The sequence below is a fragment of the Trichechus manatus genome, unplaced genomic scaffold (assembly GCF_000243295.1).
Source record: "Trichechus manatus latirostris isolate Lorelei unplaced genomic scaffold, TriManLat1.0 scaffold00106, whole genome shotgun sequence".
Classification (NCBI taxonomy): domain Eukaryota; kingdom Metazoa; phylum Chordata; class Mammalia; order Sirenia; family Trichechidae; genus Trichechus; species Trichechus manatus.
In genome coordinates this window covers 5,985,636-5,997,453 of record NW_004444042.1, presented here as the reverse complement: position 1 = coordinate 5,997,453, position 11,818 = coordinate 5,985,636, and the positions used below count along the sequence as shown (strand labels likewise).

Genomic DNA, 11,818 nt, shown 5'->3' with positions numbered 1-11,818 from the left:
TCTAGTTCTTCTGGTCTCAGGCTGATGAAGTCTCTGGTTTATGTGGCCCTTTCTTTCTCTTGGGCTAATACTTTCCTTGTGTTTTGGTGTTACTCATTCTCCTTTGCTCCAGGTGGGTTGGGACCAATTGATGCATCTTAGATGGCCGCTTGCTAGCTTTTAAGACCCTAGCCAAAAAATTAATGAGATTTTTAATATTCTTCTTTTTATAAAAAACAAAAACCAAACCCATTGCTGTCAAGTCGATTCCAACTCATAGCAACCCTGTAGGACAGAGTAGAACTGCCCCATAGGGTTTCCAAGGCTGTAAATCTTTACTGAAGGAAACCGCCACATCTTTCTCCCACAGAGCAATTGGTGGGTTCGACCTGCCGACCTTTTGGTTAGCAGCTGAGCACTGCACCATCAGGGCTCCATTTTACAATTATAGCACATCTCAGTTTGGTCACTAACTTTTCAATGGTCAAATTGAAATGTAGTCCTACCAAAACAATAAAATTGTGTTTAGCAGAAACACATTTTACATTGCTTCATTTTTAAATTTAAATTAATATAATTAAATAAAGAATTCATTTTCTGGTTATGCTAGACATATCACATATGCTCAGTAGCCACATATAGCTATTTACATTTCAGTTAAAATTAAATAAAATTTTAAGTTCAGGTCCTCAGTTGTACTATTCATTTATTTTTTAACAACACAGTATAGTTTTGAAAGTCTGAAGTCTGAAATGAGTCTTACAGGGCTAAAACTAGCCACATTTTAAGTGATCAATAGCCAGCTCTAGAGTATATATGCCAATTTTTATTTAACCATTTATTCCTGTATTATTGGGTACTTACATTGTTTCTAGGTTTTCAGTATAATAAATAGCATACTGATATGTTCATGAATGTGTATTTTCCTATATTTGGGATTATTTCCTTAAAAGCGGACTCTTAGAAGTAGAATTATTGGGCCAAATAGTGTGAATTTATTGTGGTTCCTTATGTATATTTTCAAATTATTCCTGAAAGGCTGTGTCAGTTGTACTTCCCGCAACAGTCTCAATATAGTTTTTCTACTAACCTTTCCTCATCGTTGAGTATTTTCATGTTGTTTCTTTAATTGCTAGAGAGGATTATTTGTCTATATATTTATTTAGTGGTACATTTCTCTTTTAATAGGATGCTTTTCTATGTTCTCGGCTCATTTATCTATTAGTGTCCTAATGTTTATTGATTTTTTTTTATAATATTTTATTGTGTTTTTGGTGAAAGTTTGCACAATAAGTTAGATTCCAGTGTGACAATTTCTATACAAATTGACTATGCAAAGGTATCCAACTGTGTAGATCATAACAAATTATGGATAACATTGTGAAAAATAGGAATTCTAGAACACTTAATTGTGCTCATGTGGAACTTGTACATAGATCAAGAGGCAGTCATTCAGACAGAACAAGGGGATACTGCACGGTTTAAAGTTAGGAAAGGTGTGTGTCAGGGCTGTATCCTTTCTCCATACTTATTCGACCCCAGGGCCGAAGGACGCACTCTGCTCCTGGCACTTCTTTCTTGATGGTATGGGGTCCCTTTCCTCTCTGCTTGATTCTCTCTTTTATATCTCAAAAGAGATTGACAGAAGATACAACCTAATCCTGTAGTGTCTTGCCTCATTGACATAACTGCTTCTAATCCTGTTTCGTTAACATCATAGAGGTTAGGATTTACAATGCATAGGATAATCACATCAGATCACAAAATGGTGGACAGCCACACAATACTGGGAATCATGGCCTAGTCAAGCTGACACACGTATTTGGGGTACACAATTCAGCCCATAACAATGAGCTTCAGGGGGTCACTAGTCCCCCTCCCGTCCATACAAAATTTTATGTAAATGTGTATCTAGATAGAAGATAGATAGACCCAAATAGGTTTTAAAAAAAGCAAAACACTTGTCTGAATGTTTCAAAACAATACTATTTCTGCACTCTTGTATTCTGATCGGAGAAATTTTTCTAAACAAAAGTAAAGACCTTTTATTCTATATCACTATTTACCCACAATTGATAATTATCGGCATGGTTACTTTAGATGATTTTATTTCCTTTTGCATCGGTATAGAATTATACTTCCCAGAATTATAAATTCTTAAAACTTATATAGGTATGTATGTACATATATACCTATATCTACTCCTCAGGAAATTTTTGATGGAAATAATAACAAAGTTTGTACTGTAGGTAAGAACTATTTAAAAGAACCCAATGATCATGCTGAATTAAGTAAGGTCAACTCTGGAAAAGAGGAAGAAGAGCAGTTCCTTTCCTTTTCTTTTAGTATGTTAAACAGGTTAGTTTCTAACATTCCCCAGTGTATAAACTACTCTGGGAAATCCTTAGAGAGAGTGGTTACATGAAAGGTCTAAGTATTTGAGATTTCCAAGCGTTAAATCTAGTTCTCTTGAAATGGTTCTTTGGCTCTACCTTTGTCTTTCTTCAATCCTCTTACTCCTGCTTTTTTTTTTCCCCAATCGTGGTAAATATATATATATAACAAAACATTTGCCAATTCAGAATTTTTTACATGTACAATTTACTGTAATTGATTATGTTCATCATGTTGTGCAACCATCACCACTATCCTTTTCCAAATTATTCAGCCACTGTTAACAGAATCTCACCGTTTTTTTGTTGTTTTCCTTTTTAATGACTAAAAATGTTCTGCTTCTCTCTCAATTCTTATTAATATTATTCAACCCGTAAGTGTTAGAATCTACTTTGCTTTTAGTTGCTTATAGAGGCAAAGACTAACGAGGTTAACTGTTGTGTAGAGTGAAATCCCTAATTAAAAAAGAACAGAATTTTCTTGGGTATCGTGAGTATTTTTTCTAAACTATAGCTGAGTAAACTATTGACATTTTTATTGCAAACCTGATACTTGAAACAAAAATTTTTTTTCTAATGCCACTTTTTATTTTTGGTGATTCTATAGTCTGGAACATGTGGCCTAACAAGGATATAAATCTAGGGAGGAAAATTATGGTTGGCATCAATTTTAAAAGCCTTTGCAAATCTAACAGAGCCCAAATCCCAAATTGTTTAAATTCTAAATATTTACTTAAAGAAAAATAAGAGACCATTGAAAAATGGAATTAATTTAAATTGTGAGTTTGCCTCTTATTTAAAAGCTGATCTTTTTGGGGGGTATTCTTTATAAAATTAACAAAATGGAAGTTAAACTATCTACATCACAGTATTCTTGTGTTGCCTTTTAAAGTAAAACACACATACCACATACACACATTTGAAATGAGGCCAAATTTAGACTCCAGGGGCGTACTGTTCTGCACGTTAAATTACAATCAGATGTATTTTAGCACAGATCAAATTTTCAGTCTGAGGTTGGTGAGAAGCCTAATTATTTGACCAGGTTACTATTTATGTAGACTGTTCTATGGCTGTCTGTGGTTAGTCCACAGCTGGCAGAATGCTAGCTCTGGGAGGTTTTTATTTCATGCTGGAACAGTTTGGGGAGAAATAGGGGGGGAAGTTTTAAATTTTTCTCATTAAATGAAAGACTAAAAGCAAGTACATATATATTCCTATGGAAACAGTATGCTGTCTAAACTGTTCATTTTGATTTGCCACATGACAGGAAGAGGAAAGGAAGCAGCTTGGATGCTCATACTTATAAGATGAAAACATTTAAAAAATAATATTTCCTAAGACCAAGACTTGTTACCTTTCAGAACAGTTGAATATTGGTAAAGAATTAATAGATTGAAATTCTTGAATGAGGAGAAAATATTAATAACATGTTATTATAATAAGAAAACATTATTTCATTAGAATTTCATTAGCGATGCTTTAAAATGGAAATAGACACTCTCTTAATAGCTTGGAATTTATGAGGCAGTAAACCCTTCAAAGATGGATCCCGATACACATGATCCCTGCCACAAAATTAATTCCTGTAACATTCTTGTCGCATTTAATGTTGAAATTTAGAAGTAGTAGGAAAAATATTTTTTATTCTTTCTGAACTTTTTAAAGTTTGCATAATGGAAGTGGTTATTGCCTCAGTTTTAAGTGAATATTTCAACAGCGTTTTTGCTAGTTCTTTTCCCTTCCTAGCTCCCTCACTTCCTCTGGTCCTTCGCTCTAATTATCCTTCTCCCTTCCTTCTTGAATCTTCTCTTTCTCCACTAGATCCTTTTCTTTGAAAGGCAAAAACTGCTCAAACCTTCTTTATCCTAAAAAATAACACTTACCCCCCCCCAAAAAAAACAAAACAAAACAAAAACCTCCCCTTCCTTTCTCTATTATCTACTCAAAGTAGGAGCATGATCTCAGGAGTCGTTTGACTCCAGGCTTCATCACATCTAACTGTATGACCTAGAGGACATTTCTTAAGTTTTCTAACTTGCTTTCTTTATTTATAAAATAAGAATGATATCAGTATCTACCTGATAGGTTTGACGTAAGGTAAGAATGATAGTAAGTGAGTTAATATACATAAAACTTTTAGTCCCGCCTGGCACACAAGAAATGCCCAGTAAATTTCAGGTGATTCTGTTAAGACTCGCTGATAACGCTCTGGAAATAATTTATAATCCTTACCCTTTTGCTTTCTCACCATTCTTTTAACAACTGTCTGTTTTTAACTTCATATTGAAAGTGCTTTCTCCTGATCCCGTCCTGTGGATTTTGCTCAGCCCTTTCTTTTTCTACATCTCTATGGCACCAGGTACCTTTAAGCACCTTCTTGAAATTTCCCTTGTTGGGTTTCTCTATCACTTACGCTCTCATTTGCTTTCCTCTTGTTTTCTCCTTTACTTTTTTTTAAATTTCCTCTGTCCCCTAATTTTTGTTCTTCTCCATCCTGTCCTTTTTCCTCTTCTTTTCTGCGTTCTCTTCCTTGGTGATTACTAACCCCTCTTTTACCATCCCCTTCCTTCATGGCCTTTCTCCAGAGCCGTACTTCCTGATCGATATTTACAGGTCCCTTAGCACCTCACCTGTATTATGACCGCAGCTGAACACTCTCTCTGTAACATCTCAGCCAGCTCTTATTCTGGATTTTTTGTTTTTTCTATTAATGTAGAACCAGATTTAAAATCTCAGTCATTTTTTGACCCTTTTCTTCAGTGCCTTCCACATCTTAAACAGTTGCCAAGTTGTGTGTGTAATGCTTGCTGTATGATTTCCTTTACATAGCAAAATATAGGCTTTTATTACTGGTTGCTGAATTGTTGCAGTCCAGATTTACTTTCCTCTATATTTTCCTATAAGCTTGTTATTCCTTTCCTTTAAGGAAAACTTCACTGTAGATCACCCATGCCAACCCCTACTCATCCCACATTGCCTACCAGATAGACTCCTGATTCAAGGCCCTTTATGTTCTCAACTCAACTGGCCTTTACAACTTTATCTTTTATTATTTCCTTTCGGGTACTCCTTCACTCACTCATGCGCCATCCAAACCCATTTTCTATATAAGCATCCATGCCTTTGCTTATACTTTCTTTCCGTTAGAAAGCCTAAATGTATTTTTAAAACAGTTTTATTAAAATTAAAGATGTGTATAAATAACGTTTTAAAATATAGCTTTGCTGACATGAAATTTTAATTAAAATGTTTTTTATTATATTACCAAATTATTTTCTCATCATTTGCAAATTCTAATTCAGGATCTTCCTCAAAAATTGAGTTTAGATGCATCATAGGTAACAAACTATAATCTTTTTAAATGAATTATTTTAAAAATAATTTGATTTTTAAATCAATACCATGTCACTTATAAGAATCCCAACTGTTTATAAGAAACTAGGAGGATCCAATCTGCCTTCATTACTCTTTCTCTAACTTGGATATATTTATAGGTTTGAGTGAGTCTTTTCAAGTATTTTTTCTTATGTTGATTCTCAGAATTATTTCAGTACCAAGTATACAAATATAAAATGAAACAAGCAAGGCTTTATACTCTCAGGTATATATACTCGTTTGATAAAGTTTTTTCCTAGTCAAGTGCTACTATTTCCTACCTTGCATTTTATAACTATTTTTTATAGACTGTTGTATTTTGTGTAGGTTTCTTTTATTCTTACTGAGGATGACTCTGTGGAGATGGGAGTTCTAATTTTTTCCTTTTTTTGTTGTTTTTTTATCCAGGGCTTTTTTCTTACCGTTTCCCCGGAATCAGTGTTAAAAGTGGCTCGCCATGCTTCTGAAAACAACCGAATTTTCACTTTGAATCTGTCTGCACCGTTTATTAGCCAGTTCTACAAGGAACCGCTGATGAAAGTTATGCCTTATGTTGACATACTTTTTGGAAATGAGACGGTGAGTTACCTTTTAAAAAATACGTACCTGGTTTTTTTTTTGGTTTCTTGTCTGCCTTTGGAGCCCTGGTCGCACGGTGGTTAATAGCTACGGCCTCTAACCAAAAGGTCAGCAGTTCTAATCCACCAGCTGCTCTTTGGAAACCCTATGGGGCAGTTCTACTCTGTCCTATAGGGTCGCTAGGAGTTGGGATCAACTCAACAGAAACAGGTTTGGTTTGGTCTGCCTTTATGGCTAGAAATATATAAATAAAAATCTAAATGTTTACATGTATATACATTTGAGAATTGGTCAGCAAAACTAACTCAATTCTAATTCAGTATTTAAGTATTTCCTTCATTATATACTAAGTTCTCATTTAGTAAAAACTTTTTTCTTTTTAAAAGTTACGTCTATTGAGGTATAGTTTACATATAGTAAAATTCACCCTTTTCTGTACATTTCTGTTGAGTTTTTACAAATGCATGCTAATGTGTAACCACAACCACAAGCAAGATAAAAACATTTTCATCATCCCAAAAATTTCCTTTGTGCCTCTTTTGGTCAACCCTTCCCCTTATTCTATCTCCTTACAGCCACTGATCTGTTTTCTGACCAGTAAAATAATGTTTTACTCTGAAATGTTTATAGACTAAGGTAAGGGGCATCTAGTCTAAAATAAATACCTTGAGAATAAATGTTGGTATATTATACAATTGTATTAAATTTCTTTATTAATATTATTTTAATAATATTTGTATATTTGATGGTGATAAGATGGAATTTCTTTAAACTATTACATCTTTTTCTTTTTACCAAGAATGTACTTTCTTCCATATTAAATTATTCGAAAAGTAGAATTTTTTGTGTTGGTTTTTACAGCATATGTTTAATTTGTAGACTTTAAAAATATATGAAATAGAAAAAAAAGAGACCTGTGTGTCTTCATGTGACCTTGGTCAAGTCATTTAACTTTCCTGAATTTTGAGATTTTTACCTATAAAAGAAAGGTGTATTAATCATCCCAGAAGTTTGTTCTGATTCTAATTCTATGATCCTAACATAAAAAAAAAACAAACCCGTTATCATCGAGTCGATTCCGACTCATAGCAACCCTGTACGACAGAGTAGAACTGCCCCATAGAGTTTCCAAGAAGCACCTCGTGGATTTGAACTGCTGACCTTTTGGATAGCAGCTGTAGCACTTGACCACTACACCACCAGGGTTTCCAAGATAGCTTGATTTTATTCACTGATTTTACATCTACATAAGATAATTGTCCTGTCTGCCTACAATCACATAAAATTTGACCTGTAAATAAATTATAAGATCACTTGGGTGAGGATTAAAGGACTTATTTGTAGAAGTAATATCATGGTATGAATATCTGCAAAGGCATTAACCAGTTGAAGGAAATGCTATGTTCTTGACAATTCACAATCTACATAAAGGCAAGAAATAGTGGTAATAGAAATCTTGAACTTCTAGATATCTGCTGAAAGTCTCATTTGACTAAAATCAGAGCATCTGAAAAATTTTAGATTTTCCTTATTGACAGTTTCATTTTCTGAAAAATAAAGCAAGTAACTAAGGAATGTGCTACTCTAGCCCTTTAAATAACATGAAAGAATTGGTTGTCAGTATAGCAGAATCAGAATCCTTGGGAGGAATTGGCACTTGATCTGACAGGTCTTATAGTCAGGAAGGAACAGACTGACCATACTTAAATACACACTGTAGACTTTAAGAAGATAAATTTAAAAACTTTTTGAAAGATAAATATGATTCCAAAGAAGGAGACTTTGGAAGTAAAAACAGCTTGAAAGAAGCGAGAGAAAATGCATTCTTAATTAGGAAGAAAATGGGGAGGGGCAAAAGAAAATCTGCAGAGCCCACAGAGAGCTTTTGAATAAGAGCTCAGTTTTATAAAAGACATGTAAAATAGATTGAAAGCCTTTACAGAACCAAGGAAGAAGGTTAAAAATTTGGCAAAGACTTAGGAGAATAGAAAAGAATATGTGTCCAGGAAGAGTTAGGTCTGCAGGAAGTGCTGATGACATAATAATGGTCTTCACGTTGAAAAAAAAAAAGATTGATTTTACAAACCAGTAAACTTAAGATTTGATTAGAACTTAGTATAGATTATTAAAGCAATTATTAGAAGAGGAAATAAAAGGAGCCCTGGTGATGCAGTGGTTAAGCTCTCCGCTGCTAACCTAAACTAAAGGTCAATGGTTCAAACTCACCAGCGGCTCTGCAGGGGAAAGATGTGGCCATCTGCTTCTGTAAAGATTACAGCCTTGGAAGCCCTATGGGGCAGTTCTGCTCTATCCTGTAGGGTCGCTATGAGTCAAAATCAAATCGACAGGAACGGCAGATCAAGGGCAGTGGATATGTAGTGTATTTGAAAAGTTCTATCATGATAGGAATTATAGAATAATAAATATTGGATACAGTGCATTTGTATGTATTCGGTAGTTTATTGAACTAGTCTCAAAAAGTCTAGTGACATGCCTCAGGTCTTGCCCTTAGCTTTGCTTAAGTGAACTATCAACAACTTGGATAAAGCTATACTTGTAGTTGATGCAAAGGCAGAGAATGCAAAACTGTAATAAATATTAGGTAAGTTGTATGTCAAAACCAGATTTTTAAAAAGTCTTAATAGACTGGAGATAATCAGTGGAGTATTTCTCCTCAGGGGGAAAAAAGGGATGTTTTATTTACAAATGTGATAAAGTGTAAAATATATTATTCAGGAATATATATAGGATTGTTCCATCCTTCTCTCCCTTAAAAAAAATCACATTCATTGTGCTTAGTATAAATTTTCAAAACCTCAGCACTTAGCTAAAGCCAAACACATTGGGCCTTTGTTTTCTACCTGGTGCCACTTTCCCTTTCCTAGAGGCTTGTCAACTCGTAATGATGCTTTAAAACTTTTCCATTAACCTCATTATAAAGAACACCTTGTCTGTCAAGGCTGTGTCTTCACAGGTAATGAAGGACAGTGATCCCTGTGAGACAGGAAATAAATGCAGTGAGCCCTATGACTGCCACAGGTTACTGCCTATAGAGAATTTCCAGTCCTCAGCACAAAGAAGAGGAACCCAGGTAGGGTTTGGTAGTATCTCTGAATTGAAGAGAGAGAGCTGGAAGCTTAAGGAGGCTAAGACAGCTATAGTTTGCAAATCAGAGTACAAGAAAGTAGAGAGCTGCATAGAGAGAGAACACAGGAAATTTGCAGAGTCCCACCCAAGTCTTCAGCTGAGTATTGATTGGTGCATGTTTATAAGGAAAGTAATGAAGGCTGCAGAATGACTTGAAAGGATCACAGTAAACAATCTTCAGAGTACACTTAGGGCCTGTAACTGTTACCACCAGCCAGAGTGAAAAAACCTCGTAATTCATAGATACTCAGATGGAGTACTCAGAATGTTTTTGCCTCACTAATGGGGCAAAATTATGTCTAGACTAGAAGCTGCTCTTGGCTTTCTAACAAAACTGAAAAGCAGGACCTGAAAGCACCACACTATTTACAACTAACTTAACTGTTCTCGACAAAGCTAAAAAATATCTGTATCAGTAAACCAGTTGTTGAATTGATTTTGACTCATGGTGACCCCAAGCGTGTCGGAACAGAACTGTGCATCATAGGATTTTCAACGGCTGAACAATACTCTGAACAATCCAATTTAAAAGCAGAGATTGTCAGATTAGATTTAAAAAAAGCAAACCCTCAACTATGTGCTGCATATAAAAATCTACTTTAAGTATACAAACATAAATAAATTAAAAATAAATTGGTAGAATAAGATGCACCATGCTATCACTAATAAAAAAGTAAGCCAGAGTGATAGTAGAACACAAGACAAAGAGTTATTTCATAATGATGAAGGATTTGATTCATTAAAGGGATGTAACAATCCTAAACATTTATGTACCTACTAATAAAGCTTTAAAATATGAAGTGAAAACTGGTAGAATCCAAACAGAAATAAACAAATCCACAATAATGGTTATAAATGTTAGTACCCTGTTTCAATAATCCATACAAGTTCCCAGGAAATCAGTAAGTATATAGAAAACTTAACATTATCAACCAATTTGATATGATTTCCACTTATAGAACACTCCAGCAGAATATGTGCTTTTCAAGTGGGCACAACATTTATTATGATGAACCATATTCTGAGCCAAAATGAGTCTCAGTTGATTAAAAGGATTCAAATCATACAAAGTATGTTCACTGATTACAGTGGGATTAAATTAGAAATCAATAACAAAAAGATGTCTGGAAAATCCCCAAATATTTAGAAACTAAATAACACACTTCAAACTATTCCATGGGTTATAGAAGAAATCAAAAGGGAAATTAGAAACTATTTTGAACTAAGTGAAAATGAAAACAATATAGCAGAACTTAGAAATTTATAGCACAAAATGCTTATATTACAAAAGAAGAAAGATCTCAAATCAGTGAATGACCTCAGCTTCCACCTTAAGAAACTAGATAAATGAAAGTATACCCAAGATAAGTAGAAGAAAGGAAATAGTAAATATAAGAACAAAAGTCAACATAATAGAACACAGAGAAATTCAATGAAACCAAAAATTTTTTTCTTTGAAAAGATCAATAAAATTGATAGGCTTCTAGCCAGACTGATCAGGAAAAAGACAAAACACAATTACAGATACAATGAATGAGAGAGAGACATGAAATCACTACACGTTCTACAGGGAAATAAAGATATATTATGAAAAACTTTCCCAATTTTTTTACAACGTTTATGAAATGGACAAATTACTTGAAAGATACAAACTACCAAAGCAAACTCGAGAAGAAATAGAAACGGAGCTATTCAGGTTATCTATTAAAGAAATTGAATTTGTAGTTAAAACCCTTCCCACAAAGAAAACGCAAGGCTCAGATTGCTTCACTTTTGAATTCAACCACACATTTAAGAAAGACATAATACCAGTTCTACACAAACTCTCCCAAAAGTTTGAAGAGGAGGAAATACTACTCAACTCATCCTAGGGGGCCAGCATTACTTTGATGTCAAAACCAAACAAAGCATTACAAGAATAGAAAATTACAGACCAATAACCCATTATAAACATAGATGTAAAAATCCTTACTATAATTTTAGTAAATCCGCCCAACAATATTTAAAAATGATAATTCATCATGACCAGGGGTTCAGGGTTGGTTTAACATTCAAAAACTAATAAAATTCACCACATTAAATCTGAAAAAGAAAAACCATATGATCATCTAAATAGCTCCCCAAAAAAATTTGAAAAGATCCTAATAACAACTCCAAATACTAGGACTAGAAGGGAACTTCTTCAACATGGTGAAAGACTGAATGCTTCCGCCTAAGATCAGGAACAAGATAAGGGTGGTCACTCTCTCCAATTCTACTCAACATTGTCCTGGAGGTTCTAGGCAGTGTTTTATGGTATGAAAAACATCTAGATTAGAAAGGAAGAAGTAAAGCTGTCTCTA

The 11,818-nt window shown here is 34.2% G+C and overlaps 1 protein-coding gene across 2 annotated transcripts in view; it reads left to right on the top strand.

Annotated features, from left to right (window-relative positions):
• ADK (adenosine kinase) overlaps positions 1-11,818 on the top strand; it is a 555,845-nt gene that overhangs the window by 365,185 nt on the left and 178,842 nt on the right. For both annotated transcript variants that reach the window (XM_004383208.2, XM_004383209.3), the window contains exon 7: positions 6,159-6,329. In XM_004383208.2, coding sequence (XP_004383265.1) covers positions 6,159-6,329 — 171 coding nt within the window. The remainder of the gene's footprint in view (positions 1-6,158; positions 6,330-11,818) is intronic.